Genomic DNA, 26,121 nt, shown 5'->3' with positions numbered 1-26,121 from the left:
CTATAGTTTAAAACGATTTTTTTTCGTTTTTGTGTGTTATACAGTTTCGGCGGCTACAAAGTATTTTTAAACATAATAAAATTAATTATGCCCTCTTCCTTCTTCTGTCAAATGCAATTATTAATATTATTATTCATCAGTCAAGAGTTCATAATCAGCGTTTATATGATTGTATAATAAATTATTTATATTCATGTCATCAATTCTCAAGTTTTGATATCAATCCAAATTATTAAATTTATGAATGGTTCTTATCATTTGCGTTAAAACCCGTTGTTTATTTTATTAGCAAGACGAAACGAGCAAGTGCTTATACAAGTACAGACTTCACTTTCTCTGAAATATCAAATACCGACGATCAATCGCTACATGAAGTCTACTGACAATGGCATCGCCGCAGAACGTGTCCGTTGACCTGATCCGGCAGATTCTATCCGAGATCATTGACGCGCTAGACTCCCCCGATTACTCGTGTAAACTGGACGAAGCTAAGGAAGCCGCGGGCAATGAGATGCTGAAAATGATGCAGATTGTGTTTCCCATGGTGGTCCAGATCGAGATGGAGACTATCAAGCGACATGGATTCAGTGGTACCCGGGAAGGTTAGCAGGTTTTTTCCTGGTTATTATTATTAGAATAAATTAGCAAGTGGTCTTATCATATTATTTATAAAATTAAATTTTATGCTTATTTTATTTTGACATTGTTAAAGTGCAACATCTAAGTGAACCTAGACATATTTATAGAGATAGATCTAGCTATATTTGAATTTAGAAGACTTGAGAGTTGCTAAAGAAAAGTGACAAGACAATTCATGGTCAAAACAAAGATAAATAAATAAATATTTTAGGACATTAATACACAAATTAACTAAGTCCTACAGTAAGCTCAATAAGGCTTGTGTTGAGGGTACTTAGACAACAATATATATAATATATAAATATTTATAAATACTTAAATACATAGAAAACACCCATGACTCAGGAACAAAATATCCATGCTCATCACACAAATAAATGCCCTTACCAGGATTTGAACCCGGGACCATCAGCTTCATAGGCAGGGTCACTACCGACTAGGCCAAACCAGTCATTATGAAGATATGTTTACAAACATGTAAATATAATTTAATCATTTTATTATAGTTTTGTGTGTTGTGCATCCACCACATGCAATTTTCACCTGCTTTAAAAGAAATAATGATATTGATCTTGCCAGCTAAACACCATGCTCAGAATAGTCAGAATAGAAGCATTCTTAAACAAAATGTTACTTTGTTTGTAAAGTTTTCTGTGAGATTCATGTTATTTCTACTTAGAATCACAAGATCTATTGATTAGATGATTTAGACTAAAACAAATGTCCCAAACTTTTGTTTCCATTGTGTTAGCATAATAAGATAAGAAATAGCACTGGAAAAAAATATTTGATCACTACTTATATTTTATTATGGTTGTTCTGGGGCAGGAATACTCAACATGCGGTCCATGGGCCACATGTGGCCTGCTGGGCTTGTTTAGGGGGCCTGCCAGGTAATCCTGGTATACATGATCTTGCCATCTGAATGTCACCTTTAACCAAATTCATCTTGCGACCAGGGACTACAAGGCAAAACCAAGCAAGCAACCAACCAAGGCAAGGCAAAGGTTTGGGTATGGCTGTTCTGGGGAACTTAACCTGCCAAATCCTGTACCATAACAAAAGAATCAAGAAAGAAGAATTTTTATCAAAATAATTTTTCTGATCACAATTTTTCCATCTGCAAAATTTGTCACTTTACCCACAACACAAGCCTCCTTGTGCTTACCATGAGACTTAGTCAATTTGTGTAACTATGTCCCTATAATATTTACCTATTTATTTTTTCTTAATAGCTTCCTTTCTCCAAAGCATTTCTAACTATTCCTATATTTTCCTATTATATTTGTTTTCAATAGCTCATTTTCCTGACAGGTTTTCTAACCATTCGCATAATTTATTATTATTATTATTATATAATTATAGGCGAGCAGCTATTTAGCTGATGAGCCTATGTCACACAGTGTCCTGTATTATACAGTTCAAAGTTTGTTAAGTCATATCACATCACTAAGTAACATCAGTCTAACTTATTGTTTAAAAGCCACTTGTCCAATCTGTTTTTAAAAACATTGACCGACGGAGCAGTTACAACACTATCCGGTAAACGGTTCCATTTGGATAACTTTTCTTATTATAATGTAAATAAATATCGTACAATAAAAATATGTAGATTTAAAACTAGTAGCAAAAGTGTTGAAAATAGTATCACCATACCATAACCCTATAAGAGAAATGTGAAAATAAATTATATTGGATTTGATTAAAACCATATTCTGCTGCCCCGTGTCCCATGCCTATTAGTAAATATGTATACACTAATTAATATTTCCAGGTATAGTGCAGTTCACTCAACTAGTCCGAGAGACTGAGAGCCTCGACGCTGAAGTGTCCCGCCTGCACAACCAGATCCGCAGCCACTACCTGCCACCGGTCTCCATCAGTTCCACTGTGGATACGTCTTTGTAATTTGGTATGTGTCTTACAGATTATAATGGCTTGGGTATTTTTTTTTATTTTTGTTTTGTCAGTTTTTAATCATAATTTTTTGATCATTCTAGTATTAATATGAATTGATACTGTATTAGTATAGAGGATAATCTTATCATTAAAAGGAGGAAGTAATGTGTTATAAAACTGTTTGGAACATGGTATGTTTCTTACATTACTTTGAAGTTTAGATTTTATGGCTTGAAAATTCTTTGGTTTTTCATTGTCTTAATTGGCTGGTATTAAAGTACTATGCTATGTCTTTAGTTATATAAGAACAATCCTATAATAAAGGAACCGGCCAAGAGCATATCGGGCCATGCTCAATTGCTCTGTCCCGTCCGTCAAAAGAGACTTTTTGAAAAACTCTAAAATGGCTTAACCAATCAGGTTTGCTATAGTCTTGCCTTGAAAGTCTTTAAGAAGCTTTACTTTCACGATTTTGTCCATATTTTTGGGCCCCATGCTTCAAAGGTTAGAGTGGGATACAATGTTTTATTCTTTCAGAGCGATTATGTCTGAAAATATTGTTTATTAAAAAATGGTTCCTAAAGACCCATAATCGTTTTGAAAGACTTATCCAAAGACACCCCACACTCTATAAAAGAAACAAAGGCTTTTGTTTAACAGGTTAGGGTCTGACTGAGGCGTAAAAATCATTTGAGAAAATTCATACTACATTGAAGATTGGTTGAAGCGAAAAAAAAATTGTCGTGTAGGGGAGCCACCCTAAATTTTTAGTTTTTTTTATTTTACGACTGCCGTAACTGAGTTATTTTTTGAGGCTTGAGAATAGCCGGGTCCACACCGAGCGAGCATACGCGCGAGGCAATTTCCTCACGCACAGAACGGCCAGTGTAGACACTGTAGACGTGCCTCGGCCGAGGCGGCGCGCGCGTTTTCCTCGCCCGAGCGGGCCGCCTCGGCCGAGGCACGTCTACACTGGCCGTTTTGATCAATGATGTATCATACGATTTAAAGTTAATCTGTTGTAATATTTCAACCCATACCATCTCTATAATGCTGACGCATATCTACATCGATACAAAATCGCGTATTTGTCAGCAAAAGTCGCGTGCGGCAGCTCCTATGTGCCAAAGTTTGATTTTATTATTTATTTTGTTCCACTGCTGGGTAAAGGCATCCCTCTCTTTCTTCCACGTATCATTGTACGTTCTCTGTCTGTGGCAAAATTAGGCAAATCTTTTCGAAAGACTTCATGGTTTTTACGCTATCTCTTGCGAGGTCTGCCCGAGCAGACTGATGCCTCACTATGTTTTATTTTATGATATTGGTGTACACTCTGAGGTTTGCTTTGTCCACAACTCGTTTGTTTTTATATAATATTATATTTTATAATATTATTTATAATATTATATTTTAGTTATAAAGTTTAATTGACAAACTATAATAATTTTAACCTTACATTATATAAAAAATAAAATTTTCAATATGAAGTCTTCATCCACAAAGATATCATTCATTGTCTTATGTATCAGATGACAGTCAAAAGGTTAAATATTCGAAACGAGTTGCGATAAATTAAAACACAACCGAAGGGAATGTTTTAAATCAACACGAGTTGCGAATTACCTATTTGCACATGTATCGTACATAGTTTTACAGTACATATGGCCCTTTAAATGTTCAAAATAGTAACGTAATATGCTAATTTTCGCACTAGTGCGGTAAAGTAGCACCATATGTACTGTAAAGATTTATTATTCAAGTAGGTAGGTAGGTATGCGCTTATGAACGTCAAATAAAGCTACGCCGGCTCTAACCCTACACCTTTGACCCGAAAAGATTTAAATCCCCCCTCAATTGGAGGAGGGTATCCCAATATGGACCGGCAAGAAACTCAGCGGGACACATCTTTTCAAAACATTACATCTTATAATTAACATGCATTAAATAAGAAAAATTACAATTTAGATTACTATGAAATCATGCAATTACATACAGTAGCTACTTTTCATTATAGAATTCAAATCATACTATCACGTAGCTCTTTCAGAAAACATATCGAATTCTTACAAAGGGACAGGCGCGGATACAAGATTTGGCTTAGGGGGGGGCCATTTTGAGAAAATCATATATTTTTGCACAGAAAATAAAATTTACTCAATTTAGTAATGTGAGAGCCAGGGTTTTAGGGGGGGGGGGGCATTGCCCCTATGGCCCCCCCCTTGTATCCGCGCCTGCAAAGGGAAAAGAAAAATAAAATTAATAAAGAAATGAGAAAAATCAAAAATAAATCTCACAGATTGGTACACCTACAAAAAATATTTGATGTGCTTCCTTACCTGAGCTGTGTTACCTGTACAATGATTTTACATATACACATAATACAATAATTTTAGTTGCTACTTGTTTTTACAGTTTCTGGTTTGGACCATGCATGTTTGTCTGTCAAGTAGTCCTCGACTCTGTAATAAGCCTTCACCATTAATGACTTTTTAACGCGCTTTTTATTAGGTCGACCTGTATGTAAATAACTATGTAATGGAATCTAAGGTAACTAATTTAACCATCTTCCGTCATGAAAATTGGCAGCTGTATGTAGTTCTGATGACAATACAATAATATGGTACTGTCGAACTGATCTGATGATGGAGCCGGAAGATATGAACTGGAACTTCATGATGGAACATCGTATCATAGCTGTGTTTAGATTTGTTAGAAAAGTCTTGTAATGAACTTTGACCACGATTAGGTTTCAAGGTCTGATGATGAAGCCGGAAGATAGGCACTGGCATTCCATGATGGAATATCGTATAATAAGCGTGTTTTTCTAGTGTTTTTTAAACTATTAATTTATTTAAGTTATTCTTAAGAGCTGGCAAGGGTAATATTAAAGCATCGTCAGGTAACTTGTTATAAAAAATCGGGCAAGTGCGAGTCGGAATCGCACAGAAAGGGTTCCGTACCATTATCTATAAAAACGGTCACCCATCCAAGTACTGACCCCGCCTGACGTTGCTTAACTTCGGTGATTGTATGAAAACCTCGAGATTGGAAAGAAATATTTATTTTATTCTGTTTTTAGTATTTGTTGTTATAGCGGCAACAGAAGTACATAATCTGTAGAAATTTCAACTGGCTAACTATCACAGTTCATGAGATACAGCCTGGTGACAGACGGACGGACGGACGGACAGAGGAGTCTTAGTAACAGGGTCCCGTTTGACCCTTTGGGTACGGAACCCTAAAAATGAATGCATTACCCAACGAATTACTTTTGTACTTTGCGGACACGAAACTTTCTGATAGAAAGCTTATTTTTATTTCTAGTGTTATATTTATGGACATCTGAATTCTTAGTGAAGGAGTCTAGATTCTTAACAACATAAATATAGTATTATATGTATTAAGAAGCTACAGTTAACATATTAATTTCTTTGAAAAGTTCTCTGAATGATTCACGTGCTCTTAAGTTATATATAGAACGAATGGCTCTCTTTTGTAAGACAAATATAGTCTGTATGTCAGCTGCTTTGCCCCAAACCAGAATACGATATGACATTACACTATGAAAATAACTATAATATACAAGGCGAGCTGTCTCAACATTGGTCAATTGCCTGATTCTCCTAACAGCGTAAGCGGCCGAACTTAATCTGTTAGCTAGCGTTCTTATATGAGGACTCCATTGTAGATTTTTGTCCAATGTTAAACCAAGATACAGTGCTCGCTGTGCAGTGCAGTGGTTCAATAGATATAAACACTTCATTGACATTCTAACAGGAACAGAGTTAACTGACCATTTGCAGACCCTAAGGCCTATCGCTAACATTGATAATTGAAGTTTCGTTATCTGCCTCTCTATCGCTCTTGCTTATTGGAGGGATAAAGGGGCATAATCGAACAAACGAATGAAGTAATTTGCGGTTACAGCCCCTTACCTCGTTGCAATAAGGTTAAATATGATCAGTTAACTGTGTCGACGATATGGTACTACCTACGCACGCCATTGTCTTGATAATAACATACTCAAAACATTTGTAACCATTGTTTGTATCGTAGCGTATAGTCTATTGTGTGAAAATAAAGAGCGTAATAAAATAACAAGCAGTTTTTATATAATACTAACAGTACTCACACAATCTGAGTCAGTCTTACTAACCTCATCAACCCAATTATCCATTCAAGAATGGACCTAACTTAGTCCATCCAGGTACCTCTCATTAAATCAATTAATTCTAACACTGTGCTACTGTGAACACACTGATACTGCAGTCTCCAGGTAAGCGAAATGACTATAGTGCATACCTATAACTATCAGTTGATTTAAAAGACCCCCATAACCCCCGTTACAACACACACCGAGGACACGTTGGCGTACGGGGCGATTAATAATAGTACATTACGATACAAGTGCGAAAAATAATTACATGTATCATACAACGTTTTAACTGTAAAACGTCAGCAATTCTTAGTCCGTGTCTTCAAATCTGCCACAGTGTGTACATATGTCAGTACATATGGCCCTTTAAATTTTCGACATAACGTAATAATATGCTGATTATCGCACTAGTACGGTAAAGTAGTACCATATGTATGTACTGTAAAATAATCAATCATATAATCATCATATAAAATTGCTTTATAGAAACAAAATGTGAAAGGTTTTAAAAAATATATAAGTCTATTCTATTTGTGGTAAAACCGCTATCATGGTCATACCAACACAACAAATATGGTTGTTAGAAAGAGAGACAAACAGCGAACATGTAGTGGTAGTGGCTGGGCTACCAAGGCAAGCCTAAATTGACTCCAAAGCATTTTTAATTAAATTAATTCCATGAGCCAACGAGATTCCACCAAAAATTTTAACTGTTCTCAACCGTACATTCGTGGATCATTAAAAAAGATAGGTGTGGAATGCAGCTAGAAGGTAAGAGCCCCGGAATACACTGATCAGTAAAAATCGACCATTAATTGATATACCTGGAAATGATTGATACTATACTATACTAGCAATAATTCTACAATAGGTACCAGGCAATATCAAACACAGGTATTATGGATAAGTTTGAGCAGACATGTACACATAACAATTCTTGGACTCCAATAACGTACCATTTGTATGTAAAATCTCCCACAAACCTTCCGGTTGATTGATAGTTTTTTTGGCTGTTTGAGTAGTTAGTGAGTGTATAAAAATATTGGGTTGGTGCATAAGTTCTTGGACACTCAAACACATTTATTAAAAATATTTTTTATTAATCCAAATATAATGACCATAGCCAGAGAGATGGCTACATGTTCAACAACATGTAACCATCTCTCTGGCAAAGACATTATGCCGTGTTCCCAAAAAGCAGGAGGCTGGTGGTCAAAAAACTCGGCAATATCGTCTTGAGAGTTGTTCATAGTTTTCAAACTTCTTCTTTCTTAGATGTAACTTTAGAGCCCGAAACAGACAATTGTCCGACGGCGCAATATCAGGACTGTATGGCAGGTGAGGTACCACTGTCCAGTTCAGCTTTTCCAGAATGTGGCGGACAGACTTCGCAGTATGTGGTCGAGCGTTGTCCTGAAGAAGTGATACAGACAGCCTTTTTGGACGCTTAGTCGCTATTTCTGGGGCTAACTTTTCCAGTTGCTCTCCATAAATAGTAGCGTTAATAGTCTGCTTCTCGTCCAACAGTTCCCAATATGCCCTGCCAGTCCCAGAAAACTGATAACATAATCTTTCGTCCATGACGATCTGACTTTGGTTCCGTTGGCGCCCTTTCTCCGCGTAGAACCCAATAGGCCTGCCGCGTTTTGTTGTTGTAGTGAACCCAGGATTCGTCGACGGTGACAATGGACCTGAGAAAGTCTTGTCTGTGTGGTTGCAGGAGGAGACTTTCGCATATGGTCACGCGTGCTGCGCGCTCGCTGTCTGTCAAAGCGTGGGGTGTCCACCGACTCATTATTTTGTGGTAGCCCATTGCATGCAGGTGCTAAATTATGGTGGAATGGTAGTACCCAAGTCCCTGGTAGTCGCATCCGGATGTCTTTCCAAATGTGAGCGTAGAAGGTCTTCGTCGAAGACAACTGGCCGACCGGAGCGAGTTTTGTCTTCACAACTCGTGTCCCCCTTATCAAAAGACTTAAACCAATAACTCACTGTGGAATGAGCAATAGTGCCTTGTCCGAACGCAGTGTTAATTTTCTCGGCCGTTTGCCTTGCACTCGTCCCTAGATTATGCTCGTAAAGCATGATCGCTCGTAGTTGACGCGGTTCCATTTTGAACTAAATTGAACAACTAGGAACGCGCGCGCTCTTTTATACCCCTTGGCGTAAAGCTCCTAGAACATTCTGTAGAATAATAGATTATTCTAGCGTGTAACCGAATTGAAACCTAGAATTTTTTTTATGAAATAAAAGTGTCCAATGATTTATGCACCAACTCAATAATTAGAGAGCTGAAAATTGTGCCCAGCTAATAAAAATGGCCAAGTCTTGTGTTCCAAAAATGGACAAAAATAGTGTCCAAAGGTCTTATTCGAACTTTTTATCTAAACTACGTCAAAAAGCTGACCAAGGGCCCTATTCTAACATCTATTAATGTTATAGTAAATAGTAAAAATAAATAAAAATAAAAATAAAAATAAAAATAAAAATTCACACCTCTTGAAATAATTCTATATTTTTTTGTTATCACGTTAGAGTAATTAACACAAATATTTGAACTTATGTCGGTTAGTTGAGCGTTTATTTATGCAGTAGATAAGCGAGCGTGATATCAAGCTAGACGTTTAATGCATATCTTAACAAACCGAACTTAATTAAAAATTTCTCTATTCCAGATACAAAATTAATGAACAATAAACCAAAATGAAAAGGAGAAGAAATCTGTACGTGTTTACTGCGTGTGTGCTCGTGTTTCTGTACTACTTCTGTGGTGTAAGCGACTATGTGTTCTCAAGGGACTTTGACAGTGAATTTGACTACCCACTCAACACGGATATTCGACCGATTGTTGTCGATATATTAGCTGGTAATAAACCTACTGTAACTCCCATAAATATATACCCATATAGGTTTCTTAGTCACTCTGCGAAATGTAATGCTGTGGAGAAACTTGACTTGTTTATATTAGTCAAATCTGCTATTAATCATTTTCAACACAGGAAAGCTATAAGACAGACTTTTGGCCAAGAGAATTATCTACCAGGGCGCATCGTCAAAATCCTCTTCTTTCTTGGAATAAATGACATGAAATCTCAAACGCAAAGGATGGTAGAAAAAGAAATAGACGAATATGAGGATATAATACAGATAGATTTTCATGATAATTACTATAACAATACTGTTAAGACTATGATGTCTTTTCGCTGGGCGTATGAACATTGCTCTACGGCTGATTATTATTTATTCACCGATGATGATATGTATATATCAGTTAGCAATCTTTTGAACTATGTGTCAGAGCAACCTTCAACAGGATTGAGCACGAGTTTCTATGAAACAGAAAGAGACAGGCTGCTTTTCGGTGGTTACGTCTTCAAATCAGCACCGCATAGATATATTACTAGTAAATGGAGAGTATCTATAGATGAATATCCATGGAATCGATGGCCTCCTTATGTTACAGCGGGCGCCTATGTCATATCTAATAAGGCTTTCAAGATAATGTACATAGGGAGTTTATATGTCAAACATTTCAGATTTGATGATATATATTTGGGTATAGTCGCGAAAAAGGTTGGCATCGAGCCGACGCATTGTCCACATTTTTATTTTTACAAGAAGAAATATAGTAAAGAGGACTATAGTGAAGTGATAGCCTCTCATGGATACAGTGATCATAGTGAGTTGGTGAGGGTGTGGAATGAGCAGAATAGGATTATATGATGGTTGTTTGATTGTGATGCAGCGTGACATTGGTGAATTTCTTGTGATAGGAATTAAAGAAGCAATGCTCGTAGTCTTAATCAGGTATAGTACGATTTATCGACCACATACGTGTCAATTTAATTTCAACCTTAGCAATCCGATTTAAGGTTCAAATTAGATTGGTCTTTAGGGAAATGAGGCTTCTCTCTTAAATATAGTTATGGCGTTTTTTACTTTCTAAGAAAAAACATCAGTCACTATTAGTTAAATATTTTATCTCAGTGATGAATGGGAAAAAGGGGACTAGAGTTAAGTAGAAGCTAAGTTAGCAGCGTTTTAATAGCCCAGACTGTGAAAGTGCTATTTAAGTTTGACGTTTAAATAATACGTGCACAGTCTGGGCTATCAAAATCGGTGCCAACTTTGTTTGGTCTAACTCTATGTTGTTTACTATATCCATACAAATAAGAAATCCAAAATTTGCCACTGAAACCTGAACCTATAGTACAGAGAATACAGTTGATTATACTTTGTTTGAAAATTGAACGAAACAAATCAAATGCAACTCTGTTCCAATTGAATATGATTTAAAATTCATCGAAGTCAATAAGTCCTGTATGTAGGACCTTGGGCCTTTCGAGAGTATGATGAAATTAATTCAGTATTCATTTATTCCTTGCGTCCATTGTACATTCATTACCTTATCGCCGCCACGTTAATGAAATAATAAGTGTCATCAATGCCAAGCCACAAATTTCACATTAACAACCCGCATAATATATCAGCGGTGGCAGTTTGGTTCCATTCTTATCACTTGTCACTATGCCCATCACTTTCGCGCTTACTAACTAGTTAGACAGTGACAGGCATGGTGACAAATGATAAAGAGCCGACCATCTTAGCCCTACTGCATATCATGGTCGCATTTTTATCACCTGTCATGTCATGCACTTTCGCACTTACATACTTGTTAAAACGTGACAGTTATGGTGACAAATGATAAAGAGCCTCTCAGGTTAATGATAGGTATGTTATACGGGTTGTTTACGTGCAAATCTTCTTCATAGCGTTTGTCCCAGCTTATTGCCACGGCTCATGGGTTCCGCTTGGCAACTAATCCCGAGAATCAGCGTAGGCACTATTTTATACGAAAGCGACTGCCATCTGACCTATCAACCCAGGGGGGAAACTAGGCCTTATTGGGATTAGTCCGGTTTCTTCACGATTTTTTCCTTCATCGAAAAGCGACTGGTAAATATCAAATGATATATTACGTGCAACAATATCCTCTGACAAACAAAATGTACCGACTTTATATCGAGTCAATGGCGGCGAAAATGTTAATTACTTAGTCTTCATAAGAGTTCTAAGGATTGGGAGGTAAATGGGGCTCCCTAAATTCCTCAAAGCTCGTGCATAGACTATATACTTGTGCCACAATAATCTAAAACGATAAAAAGTAGGGTAAATATTATATGGCTGTATTCTTTACTGTTTTAAAATGTGTTTAGGTAAGGTAAAAGCTACAACTAGGAGATAAATTAAAGATGAAATATGTATAACAATTGTATATTAAGTAAATATGTCATCACAATATTGTACTTACTCATAATGTCAACAATAAACAAGGTCATACATAAATTTATTTAATATGTATGTATTTTCATTTACATTCGAATGAACACCATACGATTATGGATATAAAGTCGTGAATGGCACAGCTTTCGAAATTTGCATTACGTATTTATCAAAATTTGCCACACTAGTAAATTTTTTGGGCATATCAAATAATTAACTACTAACCAATTCATATTATTTAACATAATAAGAAATAAATTGCCTAACAAAATCTGAACTCTGAAATGCTTTACCTAATATTTGCGTAAGGCACATTGTAAACACAGTCTTGGTCAAGTTTTAAGGTTTACAAACACTAGTCAATGGAATATATAATAGACTTATAATGTAAGAGATTCCCATTAAAACCTAGAGTTACTGTAAAGGTCGGTTGCATCAAATTGGCTACCAGTTTCATAAAGTAGGGACCTTAACCCTTTACCAGGCTAAGGGATATATATTTCCCACATGCGGCTCTTCAAACATGTGTTCTATTTTCGATGAGTAAGACTGACATTCGATTGTCATTTTTGAACTGTCAGCCTGGTAAAGGGTTAACACGAAGAATTTTGTACTGTTTTATCCTCTCGCACGCGCCCTGTTGTCAGTGCCATCGTGCAAGAGGGACAGCGATATAATTATGCGCGTGCGATAGAGATAGAAAAAAGCGGGGCAATTTACGAAATTCTTCGTGCTTAAAATCCTCTCTTTAGAATCAAACTTTGGATGACAGCTACCGGCGCCATATTTGACATTAATCAGTTCACCACCCCTCCCTTATGCGACGGTCCCACGGCTATGAATAAATGCTTCCATCTGCGATTATCGCTTAGTCTTAGCAAAGAGAATTTGAAATAGAGATGAAATGTCAAAGAAATCTTTGTAGCCACATTTTGGGAATATCAAAAAGTGGCGCCATCTAATAGATCAAGGGCCAAAGGAATGGCGGCATCGTTTCGAGCGATGGCGCCACAATCTTTGGCCGATGCCCGATAAGATGGCGCCACTTTTTGATATTTAATACATATCAGTTTTAATCATGTGTAGAAATATGGCAATAAATTTACTGTAACTACAAAGTTTTCTTTGACAATCTACTTCTACTTCAAATTCTCTTTGGTAGGACGTAGGATTGATAGGAAAAAACCTATGCTGACGCCATCTATACAATACTTCGACCGGCCAACCGTTAGATCAATAAAATCAACTTTTGGGTCTCTTTCACATTCCTAAAACTGACTATTTCTATTGAGGTTGCCCTCATAAAAAGTTTGCCGACCCCTGCTTGAAACTTATATCACCCCTCTTTTTATTTTAGGGGGGTTTGAAAATTTACGTATGGCGATTAACGCTCTAACTAGATACACGCTCCATTGTTTTTTTGGGTTTTTTTTTAAGGGGATCTAAATTTTAGTAGCTTTCCCCGCCTCCGCCTCAATCTCCTTGAACACGTAGGTGATCTTCATGATTGCGAGCCACAGGTCCTCATCTGTGATGCCGTTATGGAGTGTAAAGCGAATGGTTTGGTCGTCGAAGATGATGCTTTTCAGTATCACGCCTTCGTCGTTTGCGGTTTTGCAGTCGCCCTGTAACACAAATGTTATAATTAGATTAAATAGATAAGAGATTAATAGCTTGCTCTACACCGTGTTTTTATTTTCGTTAATTTCAAGGGTGCATTCCTGAGTTTAAATTGAGTAACTTTCTCAAAGACAGCGGTATCCTACTATAATTAACTCCATTTCGGAGAGAACCAATCATTAATTTTTATCTTATAAAGCCCTTACGTGCTGTGCACTTGCCTTAGGGCCTGTTTACATATTGATAGTGTTTAGTACGAGTTCATACATTTGCTACTCAACGTAAGTACTATCTCGGACGATCGATGTTTGAAATGTCATTGATATGTCTTAGTTTTCAATTGTTTGGTTGAGTTAAATGTAATGCCCGTGTTACAACATTTAATTACTTTTTATAATAAAATCAAAAATATTTTTTTATTACCCATGTCATTACGTTTCCTTAAACGTACTTATTCATGCCCAGAAGTTAACTAAATTCAATAAAATCACGGTGTATATCTTTATTATTTAAAAATATAAATATTTTTTTTTTAAATCTGGGTCAGAAATCTAAATCGGAATTTGATGAATCTTCTGTACCGACAAATTTGATCCAGACTATAAATACTAAAAAAGTTGTTTAATTAAATTAAATTTTAAGTTAAAATGCATTCGCTAATTTTTAAACCCTTTATAAGGCCTAATGTAGTCAGGAATTATGCAAAATGGAACCTATCACTATGAAATAAAGTTCAAAATCAGGTGGGAAATTAATAATAGTGGGTTAGTGGGTTTTATAATAGTTATAATTCTTATGCTGCGTTTCCAACAGGATAGATGAGTATGTTAACAACTAATAGAATAATTCTCTTGATTCTTAACAAACATCCCTAGCTACGCATCCTCGCGCATCCCTGATGGAAACTCAGCACGCAGCATATAGCTTTTTAAAGCAGAGTTTCCCACAATTAGGTTTTACTTTATTTCAATGTAATAGGGTTCAATTTTACGTAATTCTGACACCCCTATGCTGGTTAAAGGATTAAGATTGGTTTATGTTTAAAAGTCAGACCAAGATAAGTTGGCAGCCCAGACAATGCAAGCCCAAGGCAGCCCGAATTATGCCCATTGTATGAAATTATGACGATTACTTAACACTTGAACAGGCTGGGCTATCAAATCGCTGCTAACTTATCTTGGTCTGACTAGGAATATGGAGTAGGTACAAACCTGAGTCTCTTGCAGTGAAACTTGCGCTAACCTCTGTACGACCTTTCCCGCTCCAACTGGGCATTTTGGCGTGAGCCTCACGAGGACTATGTTGGTGTGCTGGTTTTGGACGTCTACGGTGAAGCATTTGAGGAACATGCCTTCGATTACTGGAAAAAATAAATAAATTGTAAAAAAGTATTTGTTTTAAAGTTGTTGGTTAACCGCTCGTGCTAATATTGACATCTGAGCGTGCTACTTTGTCACACATGTGGATAAAACGCAACTTTCCTATTAGTTTTTGAAGTACAACATACCAAGACAGCCTTTACCAGCTGGTGTGGTGAAAAATATTGTATATCTATCATAAGTATCGCAGAATTGGTAATAACCTTCGTGACACCGCAAATTACCAATAGATAAATTAAAAAAGAAAGTAAGACGCACAAAGGGTAGGGGAAAGCCATCCATACCAAAATTCCTCCTCCTCCTGTTGCGTTTTTCACATAGAAACAGCGTAATGGTAGGATGCATTATATAGGGCAATAAACAACTACTAGAAGTAGATACTTCTTTGGGATGGACAGCTTTGGGATGTTACCTTTAGCCATTCTGTGCGCACGTTTGTGGTCCAGCTCCAGCTGTGGAACGATTTCGTCCAGCGCCACGAGTGCGCACGCAGCCAACACTCCGGCTTGCCGCATTCCGCCTCCTAGCATCTTGCGGACGCGTCGCGCTCTGAAATTAAAAATAAAACCGGTCAAGTGCGAGTTCGGTTTACTCGCGCACCGAGGGTTCTGTACAGTAAAGTGTAAAAATATGGGCTATTCCCATAGCTTAAGTGGTTATCAAGATATTTAGCTGTCGAAGTGTTGTGTGTGTTGTATTTAGTGTTGAAGCTGCCGAGGCACTGCAGCGCATCGGGTATGTTCGCGGAGGCGCGAACGGATGACTTTTATACCGTTAGGCGCAAAAGAATACCGTCTCTGCGGACACGTTATAAATCGTCAGAAACGGGTGGAAAAAACGCGTTGACGTTAAATGAAAAAAAAACATTACTTAGCAGAGATTAATAATTGAGGGAGTACCCGAGGCCCGACTAGTTATTTAAATGAAATACTTACTTATCTTAAATTACCATACTACAATATGACGACATTCTCACTGTTCAATCCAATGTAAGGAGCCCACAGCACGACTCAAGCCTTTGCTAAACATGGACACGCTACAGTGCTCGTATACGGGAACGTTCAGGATACTACACTCACTGTTAAATAAAATGTAAAGAGCCCACCGCACGGCTCAAGCCTTTGCTAAACATGGACACGCTACAGTGCTCGTATACGGGAACGTTCAGGATACTACACTCACTGTTAAATAAAATGTAAAGAGCCCACCGCACGGCTCAAGCCTTTGCTAAACATGGACACGCTACAGTGCTCGTATACGGGAACGTTCAGGATACTACACTCACTGTTAAATAAAATGTAAAGAGCCCACCGCACGGCTCAAGCCTTTGCTGAACATGGACACGCTAGTGCTCGTATACGGGAACGTTCAGGATACCACACTCACTGTTTGACGACCAGTTTGTCCTAGTGGATAGTGACCCTGCCTACGAAGCCGATGGTTCCGGGTTCAAATCCTGGTAAGGGCATTTATTCGTGTGATGAGCATGGATATTTGTTCCTGAGTCATGGGTGTTTTCTATGTATTTAAGTATTTATAAATATTTAGATATTATATATATCGTTGCCTAAGTACCCTCAACACAAGCCTTATTGAGCTTACTCTAGTGTAATAATAATTAGTGTAATAATGTTCTATAATATTTATTTATTTATTATTATTTATTTACTGTTAAATAAAATGTACGGAGCCCACTCAAGCCTTTGCTGAACACGGACACGTTACTAAAAAGACTGTTTGCCCCAATTTATTCAACACATCTGTTACTTTTGTACAAATTTGGTACAAAATCGGTATGATTGGGTAATGAAAAGACCTATCTAACTGTCATTTTATTATCTGTGATATAAAAACACGTCATACTCACTGTTCAATAAAATGTACGGAACCAACGAGTGCGGAACCGACTGGACAGCTTAAGCCTTTGCTGAAACACACGGATATGCTGCTGCAGTGCTTGACCACTTCTTTTACAGGGACGTTCAGGTACGCTAGACAGGGAAAATTCTTGGTTAACCACTTGTAGCGACAACCAACTTAGAAGCAGTTGAAAACTCTGTTTAACCGACTTCAAAATATACATGGGTGGATCAACTTTTTCTTGTCACTCTTTACCATGGTTACGTTCCCCTGAGTTACTTTAAAACACAGTTTTAAGGCATGCACATTTATGTAATATTTTGTGGTATAGTTATAACCCCTTTCCACAATGGGCCATCTACAGGGCCGGATTTAGGGGAGGGCAACCGGGGCTACTGCCCCCACAATAGAGAATTCGGAAAATTTACCATTTTATTTGGAAAAAATTTGGGGCCAAGGGGCCTCCACTCCTTTATTGCCCGAGGCCTCCAGACCTCTAAATCCGGCATTGGCCATCTACTAAGTCATCATCATCATATCAGCCCTGTATCAGCCACTGCTGAGCATAGGCCTCTCTTCCAGTGTTTGTCCCGGTCCTGAGCTAATCGCATCCACCAGTGACCTGCAACCTTCCGAATGTCGTCCACCCAACGAGCCAAGGGACGCCAGGGACTTCTTTCATCCGAAAGCGGCCACCATTCCGTTAACATTTTAGTCCACCTGCCATCACTCTGCCTAGCAACATGTTCTGCCCAACTCCATTTTAGTTACAAAGTATGTTAGTAGAACGTGTTACATTTCATGAATTTATTCTAACCTCTTCCTGCTCATAGTCAATGTGATCCCTAAAGGACATATTCCATTTTTAGCAAGTTATGAATAAAACTTTCTTTATTTTACTTAAACCGTGAAACAAAGGAAAATAAACTCTATTTTCTAAATAATTTGGTTTAAATTTCAATGTCTTAAACTGAGAATAGTGGGCAGGTCGAGACTAATAAACTGTGCTATTGATGTCCCCTGGCTGATAGGACAGAATAACAAGTTGATCAATTCACACGCAATTTTAAGAAGGCTTTTCGCCTTGGCCGGTTCTCTTTAGGTAAGTTAGAATCCTGCTACTCTAACCGCCGTGCTATTTTAACCGACTTCAATTCGTCGGAATCATTATCACTGCCAAGAGTACCAAGTTGGTGTCATGTTAACGTGATCGGTCCATTCCTTTGAAATTGGGTACTCCAAGACAAAAAAGATGGCATGTCATCAATCGGAAAAGTCCAATTATTAACCTCTTGAGTCTTAGGAAAGATATCCGACAGCATGAAAAACTCGAGGTTTTACTTATCATAATTTTCTATGAAATCACGTCCGTGGGACTTAGTGTAAGACCTGAGAGGACGCTCGATTTGGGCATGCAGCGGCGCGGGGCGTGCGGCGTGCATGTTCAACAAATGCAAACGTATAGATAGGAGCAGCCTTAGTGCACACTGCTCACATCGCTTGTGAGCCCGACGCCACGCTGCACGCCCCGCTTCGAGCGTCCACTCAAGCCTTATACTTAGGTATCTTTTCTGCCGACGCAATATCGCGTCCGGGGGGCTCGAGGGGTTTAATTTCGCACTTTACCTGCCGCGTTGAATATACGCGCCCCATCCACATGTATAGGTATAGAATGCTTCTTGCAGATGGCAGACAGCTCGTCAAGCCATTTCATTGGCAGCACCTGGAAACAACGTTCAACTGAATTCATTACACGGTCTTCTCTTTTCTTATGGTATAAATCATTAAATCATTTATTAATTTGCAAGAATGTAGTACACAAAACAAATGATTAGCATATAAAAATGTCCAATACATTCTGCTTAACAAAGCATGCAAAGAAGGTACACATGGAAGGAAGGATAGGAGGCAAACGAGCAGATGAAAAGCCTGACAGTAAGAAATCATTGGCGCCTATTGACACTCGCAACACCAGAGGGGTTGTAAGTGCATTGCCGGCCTGATGGGAGTGCGCTATTTTCTTTATTTCAAGGATCTATTAGAGTCGAGTCGAATAGGTGGCGTTGCATGCGGGTTTTTGTTCAAACTAAGTAAGTATATAACTGAACGGATAGTTAGTGAAAATCTGCATACATATGTAAGTCGGATGACAATGCAATATTACGGTACCATCGAGCCAGGGCCAGATCTAGGGTAGAGCGAGTGAGCGGCCGCTCTAGGCGCAAAATGGGAAAGGGGAAAAAACTAGGAACAAAAGTTTTAAGTGGCGCGGGCGCGTAAATCCATATAGACCACGGTGCAAGCAGAAAATAAGAGTTCGGATACGACAATGGTTAGTTGTCTCAGAAATAAACTTATATAATTATGCATCACCATGTACAATTATACAACATGCATAAGTTGTGTGCTGTTGCTGGGGCGCATTGAAAGGGAGATTCTAGACCTCGATAAGTTAGGCCACGACCCAAAGACTAGTGTCTATCCGACAGGGCAAAGACCTGAAGGCATTTCTTAGGCTACGCAAAAAATAAAAGCTGTGTTTCTCATAAAGCACAAGGCTTAGAGCGTCTCAACGAGGCCCGATATTGTACGAGCCAAAGGAGCGCCAGCGTGATGATGAGCATGCTTCGAAGCCCGGGAAACCAAAAGGCGAGTTCCACGTAGTGCCAAAATACCGAAATGCGCATCACAAGGCTGAAGGCCGAGTTACTGCGGAGCCGTCTAATTCGTAGTGTTATAAAAATAAAATTGATGGCAAAAACAAAAGGCCTGACGCATGGTGGGCTGAAAATCAGCTTTCATAGAAACAGTAGGTAACTCAATTTTAACTTTTTTTTATTTATAATATTGAAAGAGCTTTATTTAGCTATAATCATATCCCCGAAATGAATATAAATGAATATGGTCGAGAAGATTTTTTTTTTTCGAAAAATATGTATGGAGCGTATGCTCGAACGGAAGCTCGAATCCGACGCTCCGGGTCATCAGCCCTATGCAGAGCTTGGTCTTTCGGCATTGATTTTAAAACACAGCCATTTGTTCTTGTCCGAATTCAGCTCTTCTGAAGCTCGTCTGTTGTCATAAAACTCATAAATTAGCTGTAAGGTGCTAATTTTCATACGCAAAGCTAAAATGGAATAGTAATAAATAGCGCCACCTAAAACAATTATAAGACACACGGGGAACGTGGTGTTGTACGGAACTTGTCGGTCTTATCAATTTACTAGCCTCTGGTTATACGAGCCGTGCGCGTTGGAGGGTCTGCCATATTGTGGCCTAAATTGGAAACATAGAATGTACATTGACAATTCACGCCAAAGCAAGCGCTGCCCTCTACAGTTCACATACGTTTTCTTGTGAATTGTAGATTCTGCCATCTTGTGGGCTACATTGGAAGCTTAATCATGACATTTACACTTCGCGCCAATAAGAAGGGGGCTCCCTGCTGCCCCCCACAGTTTATGCACGCTCCCTATCGGTACCTAAATATCTCTAATGAACATTATCAACCAGTTGAGAACACCGCCAATTAATTTTATAGATAAGTGGAAAATAGTGCTCAAATATAATTAACATAGGCAATTATTATCCAACCAAAGCGGTCTTTATCTATTTTATTGGTAACCTCTGCACCTTCTTGTATGCGGTCATAATTAGAGATTAGACCAAAGTACAATTAATGAATTTGATTTCGTGCCACTTCGAAGGTACCTTACCACAGTGACAATAATATATTACTAACGGTTTTCTTATTGACTCTCACTGACGTCACTATCACAAGGGACGAACTACGAAATGATATTACTAAAATCAAAACGGACTATCGGTAATTAATAATACGTATACAATTACAAACACGAGGCAATAGGTCGCGCACGAAGTCTATGGATTCATAGGCTAAAGCATAATGGCAGCATTGAAAAAAAAAAACAACCTGATAAGTTAGCCTCGTCGTGTTGCGTCTTTGTTCATTGTACAATAGGAGGTTCATCCAAAAAATTCACATATATCGGAGCGGCCAAGGCGTTCACAAACATCTGAACACGCCTTTATTGTCAAGGCGTTAGAGTGCGACTGAGTGCGTGTTCAGATATTTTTGAGCACCTCTGCCGCTCCGATATATCTGATGGCGACTGTAAATGTTTTTTAAAGGGTCGGCAACACGCATGTAGCACCTCTAGAGATAAAGTCGTCTTTAGATTACGGCGACCGCTTACTAATCAGGCGAGCCGTATCTATGCTTGATTGCCACCGCCGTAGTATTAAAAAAAAGTGTGTTTTACTGCTACTAGTATTTATGTCTCACGGAACAAATAAAACGACCATCAATAATTAATACTTATCGTGACTTTCTACTTATCGAAGGAATGATACATTGCATGCTACCATAAAATATGCAACGTAGGCACTAGGTACGTTGCAACTCAAAGGCAAAGAAATTTTAATAATTTTGACTGAAAATTCTATACAATGTGACCCGTTTTCTTCGCTATTGGATGAGAGCGAGGAAATTGTCGCGCGCAGCAGCCCGGTCTGTGTAAACGTGCCTCGGCTGAGGCAAACACATGCGCGGTCGGCATGCGGCGGCTTGTTCTGTGTGAACCTTAGTCTCTCGAGTGCCCAATCACAGCGGTTTTAATCTTTAAATACATTTTAAATGAAACAGGATCCGAGGGAGAGGATTGAGGTTACGTTTCTGCTGATGCGCGTTTTCTTCCAATGCAGACAAGCGCCGTGATTGGGTCGGACGAGGCAATTTACGAAGACTAAGTTGCTTCACAAGGCTTGTTTTGTGGTACCAAACTACTGATTAATGCATTGCATATGGCTTACCTTTCCACCACAAACGTTGTGCGTGTTCTCAATGCAGACGAGCGACGTGATTGGCTCGTGTATGTCGGTGCCTCGGATGCGCTTCTCCATCTTCTCCAGGTCGAAGGTGCCGTCGGGATTGTTTTCCATTGTGGATAATAGGCAGCCGCCGACGTGAGCTGCACCGCCTGAAGATGGCAAAATTGTTTAAAAGCATTGTGTATAGGTGTAGGAAAGTCAACCAAGAATCTTATTTATCAACGATTATTGACAATTTTACTTACACAGCTATCTACAACTCATCAAAGCAATACTATTCTACCAAGGTCATACATATAATACTTTTACAGTACACATAGTGCTACTTTCCCGCACGCGTGCGGGTATGAGCACTTTCCGTGCATATGTTGAAACTTCAAAGAGCCATCTGTACTGTAAAACGTTGTACGATACACGTGCGAATAAGTAATTCGCAACTCGTGTTGATTTGTCACCACCCGTTGCGAATTTCCTTTTGTCTGCACTTGTATCGTAAATATCTATTATAGTACATATGTTGTTGTCCTAAAGCACAGTGGCGGGGCAACCCAAAATTTTGCCCGAGGCCCTCTGGTGGCGCAAGAAATAACGATAATTTTTACGTTGTGTCCGAGATATAGTTAGTACTTATTTGAGGCGCGAGGCCCCTCGGACCGCGAGGCCGTAGGCGGTGGCCCACGTCGCCCACGCCTAACGCCGCCTCTGCTAAAGCACCCCAGAGGTGCAAAGGGCCTTCACAAGCTCGCGCCACGCCTTCCTGTCTTCAGCTCGCCTTCTAGCCTCGCTGCAGCTCAACCCGACCGCTCGTAGCTCTCTTAGGACGGACCGTTGCCAAGAGTGTACAGGACGCCCGGAGCCATGGCTTCCGTCCGGCGGTTTCCACGCGAAAGCTATGGTAGCATTATTCGTTTCCCCTCTTCGAATAGTATGTCCTATCCATCTCCATTTCCGTGTCGCAATTTCTTCGTCAATGGGTGTTTGCCGGCATATACTCCATAGGTCTTCATTTCGAATGGTTTTTGGCCAGAAAACGCGAAGGATAGTACATATAATGGTGCTACTTTCCCACACTAGTGCGGGAATGAGCACTTTCCGTGCCTATGCCGAAAGTTTAAAGGGCCATATGTACTGTAAAATGTTGTACGATACACGTGCGAATAGGTAATTCGCAACTCCGTGGCGATTTAAAACACTCACTCGTTGAGAATTACCTACTTTCCGCACTTGTATCGTAAATAACTATTAAAGTGTATGTGGAACAGTATGGTGTTATAATTTTTGAGGTAATCGTCAAAGGTCTACTTTGGCAGCCAGAAGTACTATAATATAATGTATGGGTTCATACAGCGCCATCTACATCAGCTGTGAAACTCCAAGCACGAATTTTTTCTTACTTTTAACAACTTTTGTCGTTTAAAAACTCTTTGGATGTAAATATCAGAGAGGTGAGAACAACTTACATATAGTTGTTCTCACCTCTCAGATATCATCCAATTTTACAAACTGGAACCAATGCCACGAAAAAAAATTGGAAATCAAACCTTATTTTGAAAACATGACGTAAAAGTTTAAATGGAGATATAGTGTGTTGGTTCCTGTTCGCAGAACTATTTCCAACTTACCTTGTTCATATTTGTAAATGTGTGCCTTGTCTCCAACAATGACTTCCGAGCCTCGCTTATTGCAGTGCACCATGACTGAAATAAAAAAAAAAATATTGTTTAATAAAATAGTTCTAATTAGAAATCTATAAATTGTATGTACATCACACAAAATAATGTCAATCACAATTAAATAATTGTGTCCTACGTTGGCCAGAGTTGATCATCGTAATTTTTTTCTTTATTTTGTGATTGACATCTGTATATAGAATTTATAGATTGTAATGTGGTACATTCCACAATAGAAGAGGAAAAATATTAACATTTACATTAGAAATCTGCCCAGTGGCCCCAAGCTCTCTTACTGAAATATGGAATATAGAAATGCCGAGATGACTCTTTCTCAGCTGAGACATACTAGTAGTTTAGGAGATATCTTATATTTTAGGACTCTTCTTAGACTGGCCTGACACATCCGGAATGTCTCTATTCAGAAATCTTTGCCTCACACATGTCTTAAACATTCCGATTGATGATTTTGTATCACGAACATCTCTCGATGCATAAAATATGGAAAGAGGTGCATCAGGAATTTATAATATTATTTTTCACATTCTGAATGTGTGTGTAAGACATAGTACAGGATTCCGGGCTTTCCGAATTAAGAATCTTAATTCAGAGAGACATACTGGATGTACGAGGCTGGCCTTAAACTTTGGAAATTGCTGGAATGCTAAATTTGGGTAAAATTGAAATTGTATGAATAAACCTGGCAACTAAAAATATTCTAAAGCAAAGCATATACTTATACATTTATTACTGAGTCAGTTTTGTTTGTGAAAGTAACTAATAGTAACATTCAAATGGACTTAACAACTTCCGAAGTGCTTTAGACACAACTTATAAATAAGGCAATTTATAAATGAAACTTACTTGCAATCAAATTGGACATGGTACCAGAAGGCACAAACAACGCGGCAGGCTTTCCCATCAAAGCCGCAATCTTACTTTCCAAGGCATTAACTGTGGGGTCCTCTCCGAAAACATCATCTCCCAAGGCAGAATTGACCATAGCATGTTTCATCGCCTTGGTAGGCTTTGTTACGGTATCCGAACGCATATCTACTATGTACGCCATTGTAGAATAATAAAAGAATTAAATGTTCAAATTCTGGAATGTGAAATAACCTAACTAGATGCCGGTTGAACTCTGTATCGAGCTATCGACAGACTGACTTCAGCTGAGATCAAAAACTAAACTGAAAACAAGCTTGATTAGATAAAAGAAATAGTCGGGTGTAACACTATATAACGTCTACAACAAATTGGATAATAACTCAAGGTTATTCGCTTATTATTCAATCACTCAATCAACCGGTTTGTGAAATGCATTGAACTATTGAGCAATGAATTGTACTACTATTCAAATTTACAAAGTCGGCAAATGTTATGAAATTACACTCGTATTTCAGTATTCTCAATTAAGTAGTATTACGTTGAAAATGACAGCTGTCATCGTCAGCTGATTTGGCGTTTGACAAGTAGTAATAAAAGACCCTGTACACGTGGTTGTAAATAAAATGTTGCAAGGATAAAGCATCACTTTTTGCGTGTTAGGACGAAAGTGGAGGATTTGCGCGAAATCACTTTTTCATACAAACGTAGTCCTCATTTTCCTCTCTGGATATCAACATTAATGAAAATATTTTGACACAATTTGTTGTATATCCACCACAGCTATGCCCCTACGTTTGATATTTTTGGAATTTTTAATTATTATAGGAATTAGAAGCATTAAAAAAAAATTGGATTGCACTCAGGGAGTGCCGGCAGAAGTGAAAACTTGAATATTAACGTTGTGCATTTTTGATATTTTGGAGAAATTGAGTAGCAGTTTTATAAAAAGAGATAATTCTCTATTATACCTACGTAAATAAATTTGAGTGTGGAAGATATTCTGAAATGCGAATTTTGGGGTTAAGTAATATGTAACATATACAGAATAATTCATGAGACGTGAGCAGGACTACAGCCTACACAATCAGAAAATGTTAATGAATCGTTCACCATCATATTAAGTAAAACAATAATGCTTCTTTTCTGTTATTTAACTTTTTGATAAGGAAAAATTTGAGTATCTACAATCATAGACACCCAACAACACAAAGATACAATACAACACAATTAACAAAGATTAAACCTCTTTAACCGTTATGACAGCACTTTGATTATGAAGAAAATAATATGTCACACTTGAATAAGATACGATTTTTCAAAAGTAACCAGCCTTCGATGACATTCAATTTACACGTCACCATGATGTCACGTGTCCATCCTATGAATTTTCAATCTGACGGTCACGGTCAGGGTCAGGGTCACTGACGCGAGTTTAACATTTTTTCCCCCTTCACAAAAAAGTGCACAGTGCCGCTAAAGAAGTTTTCCCTTCAAAAATTGTATGAAATCTGTTTTTCTCTCCTAATTTTTATAATAGTACAAAAAACTAAAAAAGTCAAACAGGGGCATAGTTATGGTTAATTTTCCAAAATGTAAATATCCAGAGAGGAAAATGGGGACTACGTTTATATGGAGAATCGGCCGTCGTCTTTACTCTTAATAATATAAAAAAAAGTAGAGATAGAGATTAGAGGGAATTTTTTTCTTAGCTCGTACGTACGTTCTGGAATTCTAGATACTTCTAATCAATACTGTGTCAAGTGTTTGAAGAGGTATTTGAAAATAAAATTGCTGCCAAACTGTAAAGATAAGAGAAAAAAAACTATTTCAATACGTCTAAAGTTGTACCAAGATAAGTTGGCAGCGATTTTTATAG

General features: G+C 38.2%; 2 protein-coding genes across 4 annotated transcripts; one reads left to right on the top strand and one right to left on the bottom strand.

The window, feature by feature from the left end:
* The first annotated feature begins 120 nt into the window (after window positions 1-120).
* Window positions 121-11,313, top strand: LOC133522322 (protein C10-like). Of its 3 annotated transcripts, XM_061857638.1 has the most exons (3): window positions 121-602; window positions 2,414-2,551; window positions 9,370-9,511. In XM_061857638.1, exons 1-2 carry the CDS (start codon window positions 386-388, stop codon window positions 2,545-2,547), a joined length of 351 nt encoding a protein of 116 aa, XP_061713622.1. In that variant the 5' UTR covers window positions 121-385; the 3' UTR covers window positions 2,548-2,551; window positions 9,370-9,511. The 3 variants fall into 3 exon arrangements, with proteins under 3 accessions (XP_061713622.1, XP_061713620.1, XP_061713621.1); XM_061857636.1 differs by lacking the exon at window positions 121-602 and having other exon boundaries at window positions 9,370-11,313; XM_061857637.1 differs by lacking the exons at window positions 121-602; window positions 2,414-2,551 and adding an exon at window positions 4,845-6,814 and having other exon boundaries at window positions 9,370-11,313.
* Window positions 11,314-12,625: 1,312 nt separating this feature from the next.
* Window positions 12,626-25,396, bottom strand: LOC133522320 (uncharacterized). The gene is made up of 8 exons (XM_061857633.1): window positions 24,222-25,396; window positions 23,310-23,384; window positions 21,670-21,836; window positions 18,463-18,559; window positions 16,844-16,967; window positions 15,389-15,525; window positions 14,809-14,957; window positions 12,626-13,602 (listed from the first exon to the last, which is right to left on the bottom strand). Exons 1-8 carry the CDS (start codon window positions 24,424-24,426, stop codon window positions 13,420-13,422), a joined length of 1,137 nt encoding a protein of 378 aa, XP_061713617.1. The 5' UTR covers window positions 24,427-25,396; the 3' UTR covers window positions 12,626-13,419.
* Between the last annotated feature and the right edge of the window lie 725 nt (window positions 25,397-26,121).

Source organism: Cydia pomonella, chromosome 10 (genome assembly GCF_033807575.1).
Source record: "Cydia pomonella isolate Wapato2018A chromosome 10, ilCydPomo1, whole genome shotgun sequence".
In the NCBI taxonomy this organism is placed as follows: domain Eukaryota; kingdom Metazoa; phylum Arthropoda; class Insecta; order Lepidoptera; family Tortricidae; genus Cydia; species Cydia pomonella.
The sequence above is the reverse complement of the archived record's forward strand: the minus strand, read 5'-3'. Positions and strand labels throughout refer to the sequence as shown.